This window comes from Coenobita brevimanus, chromosome 57, assembly GCF_032717465.1.
Source record: "Coenobita brevimanus isolate Jiangsu-jjx chromosome 57, ASM3271746v2, whole genome shotgun sequence".
Lineage (NCBI taxonomy): Eukaryota > Metazoa > Arthropoda > Malacostraca > Decapoda > Coenobitidae > Coenobita > Coenobita brevimanus.
Window position 1 is genome coordinate 6,015,437 of NC_137010.1, and position 18,693 is coordinate 6,034,129.

General features: G+C 41.2%; 1 protein-coding gene across 1 annotated transcript in view; it reads right to left on the reverse strand.

Moving 5' to 3' along the window:
• The window catches only part of SMC2 (structural maintenance of chromosomes 2), a 109,633-nt gene extending 91,697 nt beyond the window's left edge, over positions 1 to 17,936 (reverse strand). Inside the window, exons 1-5 of the mRNA XM_080274174.1 lie at positions 17,747 to 17,936; positions 13,351 to 13,500; positions 10,777 to 10,938; positions 2,230 to 2,340; positions 550 to 687 (exon numbers count right to left, since the gene is read on the reverse strand). Coding sequence (XP_080130300.1) covers positions 550 to 687; positions 2,230 to 2,340; positions 10,777 to 10,938; positions 13,351 to 13,500; positions 17,747 to 17,914 — 729 coding nt within the window. The 5' untranslated portion in view covers positions 17,915 to 17,936. The remainder of the gene's footprint in view (positions 1 to 549; positions 688 to 2,229; positions 2,341 to 10,776; positions 10,939 to 13,350; positions 13,501 to 17,746) is intronic.
• Between the last annotated feature and the right edge of the window lie 757 nt (positions 17,937 to 18,693).

The following is an 18,693-nucleotide window of genomic DNA, read 5'->3' on the forward strand; positions in this document are numbered from 1 at the left end:
ATTCAAATCCTTAAATCGTTCCCTGCCCCAGTGGGATTTGAACCCGGGTCCATTAGGACTGCAGGCCACATCTCTACCGACTGAGCCACCGCCTCCCCCTTGTGAAATGGGACAGACACTCATTTACACAACATTTAGGCTAAGCCCCAGCAATCATGGCTGCACCTCAAAGGCACACAGCCACCACATCCAACCAAACAGCAATCTTCATGAACCACCACCAGATATTCACCTCTCAGACTGTCCTTCCTGTTTAGCAATCAACCTTCCCTAGTACAACATAAACACAGCTAAAAAATAATCCACTGTTTTCACTGTAATGCAGCACTCCATACAACTCAGGCACCAATCTTTCACAACACAGATGATCCTTCACCATAACTTCAACAAATGATCTCAGGAATGCCCAACAGAATTGGCTGGTTACCTATAATTCACAGGGTCATGTCCTAATGAGAACAATGAATAGTAATTTAAAGGGATTATTTAACTAAATGCAGGAAGGAGTGGCAATCCAGAAAAATATAAAATTAATAAGCTATGACTTGCCTGAGCTGAGAGGAACTTGTAAGCAATGTAGAGCTTGGTCAGGTGCTCCAGCTCCCTCTGAACCTTCTGGAACTCCAGGTATGTGGTGCGCTCCTCCTTCAGTCGGCTCAGGGTTGGGGTTATCTCTTCCTCCAGGATCTGTATACATGATGCCACAGAAGCAATTAACACCCTGACATTGGATATATCCTTTTCACAGATATTATTTTTGCAAACTGTTCCCAAGAGTTAGTAAAAATAATCCCTTGGCTGGAGGACACAAGATAAAATGTCACTGTAGTGGAAGGGTTCAGAAAAGGTCTGCCAGTCTGGTGGATTATCAATCCTAGTCAGGCGAATGTCATATGCTAATTTCATTTCCCAAAATGGGGCTGGAGGTAATTTGATAATGTAAAGCCGCTAGCGGTGCAGGTCAGTCATGTCCTTGAATGTTCCTGGCTCAGAATCTACATTTCAAACAAGGTACTGTAACTTACACTACTTTAAATCACATACAGTAGACATAATCTTCTAATCATCATCACCAGGCTTATGTCTAAATGAAATAATGAAAAGAATAATAAACTCAAAGGTATAATTTAATTCTGGAGCAGCAATGGTAGGTGGGGGCACTCACCATCCACTCACTCGATGTTGTGTTGCTCTCGGGTGTCTTCCTTTTCCTCTCTTCCATTCTTCTTTCCTTCCATCCTCTTCTGTCTTTCTTTCCTTCTTTCTTTCCTCTTTCTTCTGCCTGCGGGTGACTTTACACTCCCTCTTCTGTCTTTATTTCCTTCATTCTTTCCTTTTCCTTCTGCCTGTGGGTGACTCTACACTGAGTGACAAGCCAAATGGTTTCCTGTACACCAGGAAACCATCTACTATGCTGGGAGGTAACCATATAGCCAAATTTTGGCACCTGGTGGTTTAGTGGGTATTTATTGCACTCCAGTCGGATTGAGCCGGTGAAGGTATATATCCAAGGGATGGTTGGGGTTGATTGCTCATGTAATGCCACTCAGGGATGAGTGAGGCTGGTCACTCTCATCTTAAATGTTGAGACCAACTGCCTAGCCCCGGGCTCCTACGCTCCTCATGGGGCAATGTAGGATTGGATGATGGATGGATAGTAGCAATGGGCTGAACAATGTATTCATTCATTCATCACCTAATTCAGCATTGCCTCATGAGCAACGTAGAAGCCTGGGGCTAGGCAAGCTGGTCCTGACATTTAAGATGAGAGTGACCAGCCTCACTCATCCATGATTGGCATTACATGAGCAGTAAACCCCAACCACCCCTATGATATAAACCTGCACCGGCTCAATCCGACTGGAGCGCCTTAATTACCCACTAAACCACCAGGCACCAAAATTTGGTTATATGGTTACCACCCAGCGCAGTAAATGGTTTCCTGATGTGCAGGAAACCATCTGGCTTGTCACTGAGTGTAGAGTTGCGTCAGACAGAGGGACGAGGAAAGAATAAAAGAAAGACAGACAGAAGAGGAAGTAAGGAAAGAAGGGAGGAAGAGAGGAAAGGGCAGGCACCTTAGAGCAGCACTACATCGAGTGAGTGGATGATGAACGCCCCCACCTACCATTCATACCAGAATTCTGTGAGGCCATAATAAGAGTACAGTATGGAAAACATTGAAATCAATACTATATAGCAAGATACAATTTTTGTTCACCAACTTACATCATTGATCTCTTTCAGTTTGGCATCTTTTTTTTCTATTGTCTTCTGAGCCTGCTGCTTCTTGGACTCGTACATGCGGGTCCCAGCAGCCTCCTCAATCATTGCCAGAATCTGAAAATAATGAAGGCTTTATCAAAACTGCTGTAATGATCTATGCTGTTTGTCCTGGCCATCTATTCACAATTAAAACAAAAATGAGAAATGTGCCCATGGATTTAAAGTATCATTACAGATTCACCCGATTTTACATCATCATCATCATTATCCGAGGATGAGATGGAGGGATGGGGTGGAGAGGTATGTGAGTTGGGAGCAGGGCAGTGAAATGGCGGGGGACAGGGCGACGTGGTGGCGATTTGTTTGTGGCCATCCCGAACGGGATTGAGGCGTCTGGCAATAGATAGATATATAGATCATCATCCGGACCTCCCTTCCCACCCCAGGGCAGGATGAGTAGTAGCAATGTCCAGACAGTCCAAATTTGCCCAATCCAATGGATCACGCTTCCATTCACTCATCATTCAAGCCCCCGGAATCCTGGCTCTATCAGATACACCAAAAACATTCACCATGTTCTGTATCCATCCATCATCCAATCCTACTGTACATTGCCCCATGAGGAGCGTGGAAGCCCGGAGCTAGGCAGTTGGTCTCGACATTTAAGATGAGAGTGACCAGCCTCACTCATCCCTGAGTGGCATTACATGAGCAATCAACCTCAACCACCCCTTGGATATAAACATTCACCAGCTCAATCCGACTGGAGTGCAATAATTACCCACTAAACCACCAGGTGCCAAAATTTGGCTATATGGTTACCACCCAGTACTGTATAATAAATGGTTTCCTGGTGTACAGGAAACCATTTGGCTTGTCACTCAGTGTAGTCACCCACAGGCAGAAGGAAAAGGAAAGAATGAAGGAAAGAAAGACAGAAGAGGGAGTGTAAAGTCACCCATAGGCAGAAGGACAAGGAAAGAATGAAGGAAAAAATAGAAGAGGATGGAAGGAAAGAAGGATGGAGAGGAAAGGGCAGACACCCGATAGCAGCACTACATCGAGTGAGTAGATGGTGAGCGCCCCCACCTAGCCTCACATAAATGCATCCAATAGTCAAACCGGACGCTGCTGCGTTAAAAAGGGGTGCCAAATCCCTGATCATGCACTTTTCCTCACAGCATTCATCCAGCCAGCTCGATCTTTTGTCAGTTCTGTACATATAGGTAGGGTATTTGTGGATTCTTGTTGTTTATGCATTGTTTTCTTACATGTCTAGCATTACACTGGATATTCCTATTTGTGTTTTACAATATGTCAAAACTGAAAGGTTTTTAGTAAGACTTTATGTGGTAGGTGGGGGCGCTCACCATCCACTCACTCAATGTAATGCTGCTCTCGTGTATCTGCCCTTTCCTCTCTTCCATCCTTCTTTCCTTCCATCCTCTTCTGTCTTTCTTTCCTTCATTCTTTCCTTGTCCTTCTGCCTACGGGTGACTTTACACTCCCTCTTCTGTCTTTCTTTCCTTCATTCTTTCCTTTTCCTTCTGTCTGTAGGTGACTCTACACTGAGAGACAAGCCAAATGGTTTCCTGTACACCAGGAAACCATTTACTATGCTGGGTGGTAACCATATAGCCAAATTTTGGCACCTGGTGGTTTAGTGGGTATTTATTGCACTCCAGTCGGATTGAGCCGGTGAAGGTATATATCCAAGGGATGGTTGGGGTTGACTGCTCATGTAATGCCACTCAGGGATGAGTGAGGCTGGTCACTCTCATCCTAAATGTTGAGACCAACTGCCTAGCCCCGGGCTCCTACGCTTCTCATGGGGCAATGTAGGATTAGACGATGGATGGATGGATGGCTGAAAATACATTATCCATCCATCCATCCAACCATCATCTAATCCTATGTAACTCTACAATTATCCCTGAGGATACGGGTGACAGAATACTACCAGTACCCATAAATTTCGTGTGTTATAAAGAGCAAAATGAAAGGAAAGGGAGTGGGGGAAGTTGAAAACTAATCTTCCTTGTACTGGTGTATGGATTTTGCAACCCCATCACTCTGTACCTGCTTTACAAAAAATTATGGCAAACAATCGGACATTAGGCCTGAGGGCTTCCTTTTCCTTTATTTGTTTCCAATTAAATTATATATACAACAATCCCTCGATTACACTGGTTTACAAAAAATTTGAGGCAAGCATGAAATTAGGTGTTCTAACCTAATTTTGGGGTGCTGATTTCGGATTCGAAATCCGTTTTCATTCATCACATCTAATTTTTGAGAAATACATGTACACATGTACGTACATGTATACATATGGGCCATGACCCAAAATATTCGCCAAAAATCCATTTACCGTCTTTTTTTTCTTGGAACTTGGTTTAAAACGCGCGCCACAATAAGGTCAAACATGTGCATTGTGTGGCTGGGAACGCCAGTAGCTTACTGGGGGTCTATGAGCACTATCGTGCCTGGGAAACACAGTGTCCAAGAAAGTCCTCTGGTGAACATGAACAAGGTCTTCTTCCCCCTCTTCATATCAAGCTTGGCCTTATGGAGAAATTCGTGAAGGCCATGGACAAGGATGGCGCTGCCTTCCAACACCTGTGCACTCTGTTCCCAGTTCTCAGTTCTGCTAAGCTCAAGGAGGGCATCTTCATCGGACCTCAGATCCGAGGTGCTGAAGGATGAGGTATTTGAAGAGAAGCTCACCTTGAAGGAACTGAGAGCATGAGAAGCATTTAAGTCAGTCTGCCATGGCTTCCTTGGTAACACACGGGCACTAGATTACCAAGATCGTGTCGAGAAGTAGTTGCAGGCTCATCAGGATATGGAGTGCCGAATGTCTCTCAAGATTCACTTTCTCCACTCCCACCTCAACTTCTTCCCCCAGAACCTCGGAGCAGTAAGTGACAAACATGGGGAAAGGTTCCACCAAGATTTTACTAAGATGGAGAGCAACTACCAAGGCAAGTGGAACCCCAGCATGATGGGGGACTTTGCTGGATGCTCCTGCGTGACATCCCGGAGGCAAAGTACACCAGATCGTCCAAAAAAACTCACTTCTGACCGTCTGTATATATGCTTATATCCAACTACTGGTAATATTTAGTTCAGTCAGTGTTCTGTGTCTGTTTTGTTTCGTTCTGTAATGTGCCATTTTAATACATGAAATAAACTCATTACATTACAAATATATGCATTAAAATAAAAAAACGGGATATGTGAAAGCATAAAAAACTAGAGGTAATAGAGCAAAACTGTTTAGAAATTTGAATTAAGCATAACAAAATTAGTAAAAAACACCTATTCACAAGCTTGCCTCAGATTTTTGTTTGTTTGTTTGTTTTGTAAACCAGTATTATCCGACATAACACAGCCAAAGGTACGTCTTGATACGGGCAAAAACCTCTATACCCATACTCTACCTATACGTACAATACCCGTCAGTGTTCTGTGTCTGTTTTGTTTCGTTCTGTAATGTGCCATTTTAATACATGAAATAAACTCATTACATTACAAATATATGCATTAAAATAAAAAAACGGGATATGTGAAAGCATAAAAAACTAGAGGTAATAGAGCAAAACTGTTTAGAAATTTGAATTAAGCATAACAAAATTAGTAAAAAACACCTATTCACAAGCTTGCCTCAGATTTTTGTTTGTTTGTTTGTTTTGTAAACCAGTGTTATCCGACATAACACAGCCAAAGGTACGTCTTGATACGGGCAAAATCCTCTATACCCATACTCTACCTATACGTACAATACCCCTCCTAATTTTGGTGGTGTTCTCTGGTCTTTCAGCTGTATTTGGAGATCAAAACACACATGGGAATATTCAAAGTAATGCTAGACACTAAGAAAACACTGCATAAACAACAAAAATCCACACAAACCCTACCTACAATTTACAGAACCCCTTCTAATTTTGGCAATGTTCTCCAATCTTTCAGCTGTATTTAAACAACAAAACATACATAGGAATATCCAACGTAATGCTAGACACTGAGAAAACAATGTATAAACTACAAAAATCCACAAATACCCTACCTATATGTACAGTATCCCTCCTAACTGTGGCAGTCTTCTTCAGTCTTTCTGATAAGTAGACATCACAACACACATGGGAATAGCCAATATAATAAGCTTGACACTAAGAAAACAAAGCATAAAAAACAAAAATCCATGAAAAAAAACTCAATGATGACAACGGTTGCAAAAAATTTTTAACCCTATTGGGAACCGTAAGTTTTCAGTAAGTTTCTGGGACACCAAGAGTGTGGAGAACCCAGCTGTGGTTGCTTCCTCGGCACAAGGTAAAACATTTCCACAGCCAAATCTGCCCTAGGAAACTGGTTATATTGGTATAAATTGTATACCATCATCTTTGCTGGTGTTTATATTAATGTATTACAGAATTGAAGAGTGTGTACTGAGATGGTATGGTCATGTGGAGAGAATGGATAACAACAGAGTGGTGAAGAAGGTATATCTGAGCGAATTCGAAGGAGGGAGGAGGCGAGGTAGGCCAAGGAGAAGGTGGAGAGATATGGTGGATGAATGTGTGAGGAAGAGAGGTGTGGAAGTCAGTGAGGCTAGGGAACTGACAGGAGATTGAGCTGGCTGGATAAATTTCATGAGTAGTGCATGATCAGGGATTTTGGCACCCCTTTTTAATGTGGCAGCGTCTAGATTGACTCTGTCAGATACGAATATGTGAAGCTACACAACGTGGTGAATGATTTTGGCGTATCCAATAGAGCCAGGATTCCGGGGGATTGAATGATGAGTGAATGGAAGCGTGGCCAACTGGATTGGGCAATTTGGGGCTGTCTGGACATTGCTACTCCTCACCCTGCCCTGGGGTGGGAAAGGAGGTCCGGATGATGATGATGATAATTTCAGCTAATATAAACACACAACACTGATGAATAAAAGTACAGAAATGCAGTGAGAATAAAACTGTTCAGGAATAAAAATTGCTTCAAATAACTTCCCAACATCCTAGCGCAAAATTTTGCCCACACTGTGCAAGAGCTAAGCATATGTCTAGATGCATCATAAGTTTTCCCATGGTGTTTTCAGAATTTCGATATGACCAAAATATAGTTTTTGATTAAATTGCCATACACTAAAAAACTCACTGGTGGCAATGCAGGATGGTGGGAGAGGCAGTGCACTAAACAGGAGTAGGTGAATGGAGTGCTAGAGAGAGAGAGACACCTGGCAGCACTGAGCATGGAGGGGGATGCAGGAGGGCCAGGGGGGTGAGAAGCGAGGGCGGCCAGGGGACTTTGACCATTTGGTAACGAGCCGGACAGCTATTTTACTCAGCATGTAGGTTACAGGCCTATAACAATTAGCGCTGGCGGAACTTTCCATTGGAAATGGACGCTAGGGGGAATCTGACCATTCAGTAGGGAGCTGGACAGCCATTTTGCTCAACTTGTGGGCTACAGGCAGGTATTATGCACACGTTGGCAGAACTTTCCGACTGATGGGGGCAGCCGAGGGACTTTGACTATTTAGCAGGGAACTGGACAACCATTTATGCTCAGCTTGTGGACTCGGTCTACTACTCGTGCATGGCCAGAGAGGCTGGCCGGCCACCCAACCGATTTTTAACATTTGTAGGCCGCCCCGCCGCTGATGTTGGAACTTTCATGTTTAAATACGGACAAAGGAATCTGAATATGGAAATAAGAGAACCTAGGCCTAACGTCCAGATAAGGAGAGTCTGGATAATCGGGGGATTACTGTCAAGTATATAAAAGTATACAGTATAGTGTATATACTGTGTATATATCTCTCTCTCTCTCTCTCCAAGCTCCTCACTCCATGTGAGAACCATCTTAAACCCTTCAACCTGAGAATATACTTTTTATTTTACTCTTGTCTGATTATTTTATTTAGCACAGCATAAACTTCTCAAACTACAGGGGTTAGATAAAGTCTTTATTAACCTCTTCACTACTATGGGAGAAGATAGGTGGTGACAACCATCATCCACAATATAGTGCTGCCCACTTCTTCCTTTCCCTTTCTCATTCCATCTTTGTCTACCCTCCACTCTTCTTACTTCTCCCTTTCCTTTAACCCGCCATGTGCCAGCAGACTTTGGACACTCATGGAGCCGTGGTGCCGGCCAATTTTCGACCTTTTTTTTTTTTTTAATCTAGATAGGTTAGAAATGATGAGAAAACATGGAAAGCAACCATAAAAGTACTCACAGAAGCCATTTAGGCCGATTTTGAGGTTGACTGTCCTTGAGCAGGCAGCTGAAAACTTCAGAGTAACGTCCACAGACTTTATCAGCTGCCCCCAACACCCGTTAAGTTGAGGTAGAAATTCTTTTCTTCATCAGTAACTATGCTATTCGAGCCAAGGACGCTCTTGCTGGGTATAAAGATGATATAGGAAGTGTCTACAGTTGCGGGAAGGTTGTGTCCGTGTCCATGTCAGTCATCTCCCACCAAATTTGAAAATTCGCATGTTTACGCCGGTTGCAAATGCAGACCGTACATGTCATTCGCATGTTTACGCCAGTTGCAAATGCAGACCGTACATGTACAGCTCTGGTACTCCTCAGACGTAGGCACTGAATTACATGTACAGCTCCGGCACTCAGTGGGTTGTCACTTTTAATTCTTCTTCTTTCCATTTCAGGTGGCTCTACATTGAGTGACAAGCCTAATGGACCATTTATTATGCTCAGTGGCAGCCATGTAACCAAATTACAGGGTGAAATGGAGCCAGATATGGTGTCCCTGTCAACTGGAAGTGAAATGACTGGCAGGAAATCTAGACAATACATTATAAATTAAGCAGTTCCAGGTGAATGTAAATATCACTTATGCTTCTCCCTTCCCTCCTTACATATATTTTTAGTGTGAGAATAGATTATACGGCACATTTCAAGGGGAAATAAACAGCGAAAATTAGCGAACGAGTGCACGTGAGGTGTTGTCAGGTGATAATTAGCCAATTCCAGGTGTATGGCACTATCTCTTACCTTATTTCTTTTTTGTATATATTATTCGGTATAAGAATAGGGCATAGGGCTTATTTCAATGGATGAAATCAGTGGAAAATTCCAGGGAAGATTTACTTAGCATAGAATACAGTGTGGTGGCCTGCAATAATTAGGTAGTTCCAGGTGAATGTAACTATCACTTAGGCTTCTCCCTTCCTTTCTTATATATATTTTTATTACGAAAATTGATTATACAGCATATTTCAAGTGGAAATAAACAGCGAAAATTAGCGAACGAGTGCACGTGAGGTGTTGTCAGGTGATAATTAGCCAATTCTAGGTGTATGGCACTCTCTTACCTTATTTCTTTCTTGTATATATTGTTTGGTATAAGAATAGGGCATAGGGCTTATTTCAATGGATGAAATCAGTGAAAAATTCCAGGGAAGATTTACTTAGCGTAGCACGGCCGGGCAGGCGAGAGGGTAGGGTAATGGAGGGGAGGTAGGGAGGGGAGTCAAGAACGGGGAGAAATGGCTAAATTGTCAACAATGGATGGGAGTACAGATGAGATTAGGAGTGCTGACTAGTGTTGGACATTGGCAGTACTGATAGATGATACAAGCCACCACTTCAAAGCCCGGGCGAATTCAAAATAACACAGAATCACAAAAGTGTCGCCCCGCGGTATGATCCCTTGCTCCCAAGCGTCACGAAAGTGACGCCCCGCGGTTAAGGGGTTAAAGAATATGAAGAAATACATTTGTATTTTCAACTTCACTATCTATCTATTGACAGATTAACCAATCCCATAAGGGGTGGCCACAAACAAATGGCCTCCAAGACACCCTGTCCAACACCATTTCACTGCCCTGCTCCCAGCTCACACCCTCCCTCTCTCATATACCTCTCCACTCCATCCCTCCATGTCATCCTCAGCCTTCTCTTCCCTCTCCCCACCTCCACCTCACTTGCACACACTCTCCTCAGTAGTCTCTCATCCTCTATCCTCTCCACACAGCCAAAACACCCCAATGTATTACTCCTGATGCTTCCTATCACATCCACACCACAACGCTCCTTCACTTTCTCATTTGTCAGTCTGTCTCTCCATATAACACCGCATGATCCTCTCAATTAACTCATTTTCATTGCTTTCACTCTTGACTGTGTCCTTCCAACAAGGTCTAAGCTTCACTTCCATACGTTAGAGTTGGTATCACGATACTGTCATGCAGCGATTTTTTTACTTCCATGTTTGCTTCCCTGTTGTACACTTTCAAGCACTTCACCCTCTAAACTATGATGATGTCTTTATATTCTTGTCTTCACATGACTTTATTTATGCTTAGAGAAACCTTATGAACTGAAGAGGTTAAGTACAGTCTTCAACAACCCTTTTCTTATCAGGGGTTCTCCCAGGCTAAATTAAATATTCTGATATTAGCTTGAACAAAATGAAAAAGAGGTCCTTAGGGCAAAGAAGTTATGGAAGTTTCCTTGACTGCAAGAATATACCCCTTGGATAACAAAACATCATGGGAGACAAGCACCATACCTCTGGAGGTTTCATGTTGAGGACCTTCGTGATACGACCCTGCATGATGAGAAAGTGCGGGTTGTTGACATTGAGCTGGACAGATCGAAACAAATCCTGGACTCTGTTATTCTGCACATTTGTTCCATTGATCATGTACTTATTACGCCCTCCAATCACAACCTGAGGAGGAGAGTAAGGAAAATATTAGCTTAAGTTTATACATAAAAGAAGATATCAGCAAAAAAATGCACAAAAATCGATATTAGAATTATGTAAGACATATATGAAGGAGAGTTAGTGCCAACTTTAACAAAATGATGTGAGACTATGGAGTGGCATGAAAATGAAAAATCATGAGTGACAGCAGTGGAGATGGGACTGCTAAGGAATGTATATGGAGTACAGAGAGTGGATAGGATACAAAATAAAGTAAATCGTAAAAGATGCAGAGCGAGAAAGTCTGTGGACACCAGAATTGAAGACTGTGTACTGAGATGGTATGATCATATGGAGAGAATGGATAACAATAGAGTGGTGAAAAAGGTATAGCTGAGTGAATTTACAGGAGGGAGGAGGCGCAGTGCGCCAAGGAGAAGGTGGAGGAATATGGTGGATGAATGTGTAAGGAAGAGAGGTATGGAAGTCGGTGAGGCTAGGGAACTGACAAGAGATCGTGATGGCTGGATGAATGTTGTGAGAAGTACATGATCAGAGATTTGGCACCCCTTTTAACATGAGAGCATTCGGACTGACTCTATCGGATACATTTATGCGAAGCTACACAATGTGGTGAAGGTTTCTGGTGTACCGGTATCAGACAGAGCTAGGATTCTGGGGGCTTGAATGATGAGTGAATGGAAGCATGGCCCACTGGACTGGGCAAACTTTGGCTGTCTGGACGTTGCTACTCCTCACCCTGTCCTAGGGTGGGAAAGGTCTGAATAATGATGAAGATGATGATGATGATGATAAAAATATATATATACATGCTAAGAATAGCTAATACATTCTGACATTCTAATACCAAATTCTGCCACTGATCCTCCAAATTATCATCTTAAATTAAAGAACAATTATTGAGGATCAAAGAGAGATTAAATGAAGGTAGCTATTGAACCTGCATTGAAGTTCCACTCCAGTATTCTGGAGGCTACATTGTACATCACACAATAATGGATGACACAAAAAGGGTACAGTGCTGGATACAACTGTTTTTATACAAGTGAGCATAACAAGCTGGCAATGACTGTCAATAGTGACAAAATCAATGTAAACTGCAGTGGTCGTCAAGTTACACGGTAAGAAGAAACATAATTCTGTTACATGGCAGCCAGACCTTGACCCTAAAACAAGCTGCACAGTTTCCAAACCAAGTTACACAGGCTGATCTTGGCTGAAAACTCTGAAGTTCTTCAGTGTCTGACCAATATTAACCAAATTTTTCCAACTTTTGTGAAAAAGCATTACATACATCATCTAATCCTGTGCTGCCCCACGAGGAGCACAGAAACATTGGGCTGGGCAAGTTGGTCCTGACACTTAAGGCGAGAGTGACCAGCCTCACTCATCCCTGAATGGCAACGTGTGGGCAACTAAACCCCAACCATCCCTTAGATATAAACCAACACAGGCTCAATCTGGTTGGAGCACCTTAATCCGTTAACTGCTCTATGCAGCCTGCGTTGTTCCGAGTGCGACTGCTCAATACAGCCCTGGCTGTGCAGGTGAATTTCGAATATAGTGCCATGGTGACCAAGGCCGACCCATGCAAGCATGTTTGAGCCTTCAAAACAGAAACCGAAACCGAAACCAAAAATGAAAATGAAAACCATACATTCCAATAGGGAATCAGACACTTTGATGTTCATCCATGGCTTTACAAAGGTAAATATTGAGCTAATATTTCGTTACTATATACTTTGGCATGTGTTCTCTCAATTCCTAAGACAAAATTTGGCCTTTGGGAAATTTCATTTTTACTCCTGTGTCTGCGCACCACGGACACCTCCAAAAAAACCGCCATGCGCAGTTAACGGGTTAATTACCCACTAAACCACCAAGTGCCATTAACTGGTTATCTGGTCACCACCCAGCATAGTGAATGGTTTCCTGATGTACAGGAAACCATTTGGCTTCTCACTCAAGTGCTGAGTCACCCATAGACTGAAGGAAGAGGAGAGAAAGATGGAAAGAAGGGCATAAGAGGAAGGAAGGGAGGAAGGAAGAAAAGAAGGAAGAAATGAAAGGGCAGCCACCTGAGAACAGCACTACATCAAGTGAATGCATGGTGATCACCCCCACCTACCAGAACACTTAATCAATATAATCATAAATCAATATAACAGTAACAGTAAAAATACTGTACCTATGGGAGACAGATAATGTATATATACTAACAGGCGATTTGTTTGTGGCCACCCCAAACGGGACTGAGGCGTCTGGCAATAGATAGATAGATAGATAGACTAACAGTTACTGTACATTACAACACTGTGTAATGAAATACAGTAGCTACTGTATTTTCTTACTGACCCTACAGCCACACATTAAAATAATGTATGTTGATATCACATGTTTTAGTACTAGACCTACCTGTCTGGTGATGGTGATTTCATTATAATGGTCATAGCCAATAGGACTCTGCTTCTTGTCAGTGTTGTCAAATGTTATGGTGACGGTTGCTTTTGTGACACCAGCTTGGCCATTTTTATACACCAATTCTTGTAGGTTGGTTGCTCGAACCTTAAAAGAAAATAAATAAATAAATAAATAAATAAAAATTATGATTTTAAGAAGCAACAGACTTAAAAAACTCCAAACTTCCATCAATGTTTAGCAGTCACCTTTGAGCAGGATTGGGAGGCTAAAATACACACTAAAAACTTCAACCAAACTACTTCTCTGTGCTGTATCAGTGATGCAGTTTCCACACAAATGCACTGTGTCCATCAATGTAAAGTTACTTTCTGACTATTGGGGGAAAAAAAAAAAAATCCATTCCAGAATGTCTTAAAAGCATCTGCATTCCAGAAAGTGTTAAAAGCTAATATGCAGTGCACGGAATGTACACAAGTGGTCTAGATACACAGAATGCATGAAAAATGAAACACAATTGTAGAATTGTCTGCAGAAAATAAAATTATTCAGAACAGAAAACCTAAGAATGACAGGGGACAGTATGTGCAAAAACAAGAGCTTACTGTTTGTCACAAATGCACTGTATGATGTAAGACAATTTAAGGGTTTTGCACCAGACACAAATATGGTCAAGTTGCCTAAGGCGCGGCTAATTGGTTCTGGACTGAGCCCATGCCATACAAATGACTAAACCTATGGGAAAAATGGAATTTGGTTCTGCATGTTCGCCCAAAGTCCCCCTTTTCGCCCCACTTTTCCCCACTTTACACACGCACACAATCAGGCAATCACTCAATGCATGTATTACACATAACAATAGGCACAAAAAATGGGAGGGTGATCAGCCTTGTGTCTACTTGGGGAATACCACACGCTGCAGATTGAGTGGAAACAAGCTCGGCCATGCAGACACAGATCAGATGACTGACCAAAACATTAAAGATGGCGGAGGCTGCCTGGTCAAACACTGACTGAAGAAGTTTGTTTGATAAAGTTTGTATGCTCAAATGTCAACAAAACTCACACTTAACACATTAATAATCATTCTTATATACGTGATGATGATGATGGGAGGCATTATATTTCGACTTAGCTCAGAGATAGGTGCTTTGTCACTAACATGTTCATAGCAGTTTTACGAACAAATCTATAAACTAGTCACAATACCCAAAGAATCTTTAATGTTTCATTACTTAACACAATGAATTTGGTGAAGTTTAACCTCCTCATAAGAAAGAAAAAAGTCCACAGTTGGAGCACTTGTAGTATGGAGCTCAAGTGGTCACCATCTTCTTTGTTTACAAACAGGGAAGCATGCCGCCAGGGGAATTTGCCCATGCGTTTCAAACCTTGCCGCTCCCGTGCCATAGCTAGTTTATATGTGTGGTTCATTTTTGAGGAGTCTGGCACCTTGCCGTGTCAGAAAACTGTGCCATAGAAGTCTGTGCCATGGGCAACTTGACTGTACCTCACTCCTGGAAGGGTTGGCCACAAATAAATCATCTCCACATCATCCTGTCCTCCACCATCAGGTTGCCCTCTCTCCAACTCACATCACCTTCACTCATATAACTCTCCACCCAATCCCTCTATCTCATCCTCCCCTTTCACTTCACTCACAACACTCTCCAAGTCAATCCCTCACAGCCAAACCATCTCAAGATACTTTTCCAACATCTTCTAACACATCTACATCAACAGTGCAATGCCCCTTAACTTCTTCACTTGTCTGTCACTCCACAAAATTTAACATCAGGGTTGTGGAGTCAGACTCTGAGTTGGAGTCGTCTGATTTTGGTTGGAGTCGGAGTAGGGAAAATTCCCACAACTCCGATTTTCAGCATTTTGGTTCTGAAATGGTATCAATTGTATCTTTTCAATAATTTATTTAGTTTATTTTACAACCATGTATAACAGTTTATTTATTAGGCAAGCATTATAAGTAGAGAATTTAAAGTAAGATTTAAGAACTGCATCTACCAAATTCATGAATATTATTCATATACCTGCATCATGTCCATGTGCCATACTATTAGTATAGTATATACTTAAGTCAGAGTCGGAGTCACACTTGAAAAATTTCTAGAGTCAGAGTCGGGAAATATTATCACTGACTCCACAACTCCTCTCAATATGCTCTCAAATAGCTTATTTAATAAAGCTTAAATGATCAAATAAACTACTTCTCTGTGCTGTATATTTCAGCTGATAGTTATCAACATCTTATTTAACAACGCTTAAATGTTATACTAAACTACTGTACAATACTGTATATTTCAGATCATTGTTTTCAACATCAGTTTCATTTTTTGAGGTTCAAAGTCAAAATAAATTGTTAGGTCACTATCTTGCACCTACAAATTTTTAATCAACTAATATACTGTATACATGTTACATGGAGTTTGTTTAACTAGTGATTTCATGAAATCCCTAGCAAATTCATGAAATGAGTTTAAATTAGGATGGGTTAATTAAGGTTAGGTTAATTTAGGCTGTGATTAGGTTAGGCTGGGATAATCTAGGTTAAGTTTAGGTTAGGTTAATTTAGATGAATGCTTAACATAACTTATATCCTAACTTAACTAACCTAAACTTAACCTAGATTATTCCAGTTGAACCTAACCACAGCCTAAATTAAGCTAACTTTAATTAACTCATCCTAACGTAAACTCACTTCACGAATTCATTGGGGATTTTGTGGTACACAAATTCCCTGTAACATACATATACTGTATATATATAAATATACAGTAAACCCTCGATATAACAAATTCCAGTATTGTGAATTTCATATATAACGAATGGCCAAATTGCAACTGAACTTCCCCCGGATTTTGTGAACAAAGGTCGCTAAATGAGGGGGAAGTTCGGGAATCAGCCCATGGTGACAACAGCAGCCCTTCCTGGCACAGTAAGTGTACTTCAACAGCAGCCCTTCCTGGCACAGTAAGTGTACTTCAACAGCAGCCCTTCCTGGCACAGTAAGTGTACTTCAACAGCAGCCCTTCCTGACACAGTAAGTGTACTTCAACAGCAGCCCTTCCTGGCACAGTAAGTGTATTGTAACAGTACAACATTGTACAGTAATACCTTGATATACAATGCCCTGGCTTAATGATGGGGGTGGAAATTGCACCATACCGCACCTAACGATGGCCAAACCCCGCTTTAACGATGGGTTTTGAATTTTCTTGCCAATTTTAATGATATTTTAGACAAAAATTGTGTTTAGGTTGATTTATAAACTGTTTTTAGACTTAGATTAATGTGTTTTAGCCACAGGTGGAGGTGTACATTGTCATTTTGGGGTACAGTTTACTAAGCTTGATTTTTTCCAGACTTATATTTGATGATATTCAGATCTGATCTGTTGGTTTTAGTGAGTTATTTACAGGTGTTAGGCTTAGGTTAGCTTCCTTTACAGCTCTTAGGCCATTTAGATTGCCATTAAACCTGTTTTTGGTCTCATCTGGGTGGGTTTTGGACTTGGTTTGGGGGGAAACCCAAGGCTGGTAAACGGTCCACATTGAAATACATGTTAAAAGTACCCCGATACAGTATACGATACACTGCCTAATGATGGGGTTTAACCTAACCAATTAGATCGTTAAACCAGGGTATGCCTGTACTGTATTCTTATTATACGTATTATATTTATATGTACAACTTCATACAGTATTGTATTTACATGTACAACTTCATAAACCACTGAATTCTCCATGTAAAACTTCACAGAGTTACTTTAGGTCATGTCTGAGCACGCAGAACAGAATGACTCCGCTCATATAGCAAACTGAGTTCGGTAATCCCTCAGAAACATCAACCCCTCGTATATAACGAACTTTCGGATATAGCAACCCAAACCTCCCCCCAGTTGGTTCCTTATGTCAAGGGTTTACTGTATATATATACAGTATATATACTGTGTACATATATATATATATATATATATATACAGTATATATACAGTATATATATATATATATATATATATATATATATATATATATATATATATATATATATATATATATATATATATATATATATATATATATATATATATATATATATATATATATATATATATATATATATATATATATATATACACCACATCACATGCTGCACAGACTTCTGTGAATATCTTGCGGACACCTTCCACATCCCCCATCTGCTCCAATACGTATTTACCAAATTGCTCCTCCACTTCTCTTTTATATGTATATATACACAGTATACTGTATATATATATATATTCACACACACACACACACACATGACCACACAAACAGTATATAATTATGAAGAAAAAGAAAGGAATAAATACCAAAACATGTGACATACTTACCTGGCTAAGGTTTGAGATACCTAGAAGGAAGCAAATGGCATCAAGAATATTGGACTTCCCAGAGCCATTCAGTCCTGTGATGGCATTGAAGAGTGGATCAAAACCGTTGATCTCCGTTCGCTGCCCATAGCTCTTGAATCCATCAATCACCATTGATTTTACATACATCTTGAATGATAGTCTGCTACTCAACCTTATGGAAGAAGCAAGAGAATGAGGAACTGACTTAACGGGATACTGCATGGAGTACCACTGATAAAAATTACACTTCATAGTACCTGAAGAGTGAAGCCACCTCTCACCTAAATTGATGAGGAAACAGCACTGAATATAGGCCTAAGTCTGAAGGGGTGAAAAAACACACACACACACACACACACACACACACACAAAGCAATAGGACCTAAGTTTAGCCATTTCACCATTATCAGGGAAAGGACCCAAGTTCATTAGATATTATGCAAGTTTTACTTCAGCTTCTTCAACGATAACAAGGAGAAGTCTTAACTGGCAGAGCATCAATTTTACTCAGGTCTTGAGATGTACTGGCTCAGTGATCAGCATCACTGATTGCAAAGCTGCCGGCCCGTTAGTACCAGCAATCAAATCCTGGTGCAATCAGCTGATGTCATTCTACTCAGGTGTCTATCCACCCTTAATGGGTCGATGGGTAATCTGTGTATCTAGGGTAATACCTGACAAAGGTAGCTGAGGTGACCTGGATGCTGCAGTGGCCTTGTATCCCAGGATAATGGGTGAAAAACCTTCCACATGCTAAAAAGCCTAAGAGATAAGCACTGCAGCAAAGTGCCTCATGGTGTCTACCCCCACCTTACCTTACCTTATTCTATGTACAACATATTTCCTTTCCATCTTAAGGAAAAAATAACTAGGATGAAGTAACACAGATTCAGTGACAAAGCAACGTAAATAGACAGTCTGCCACA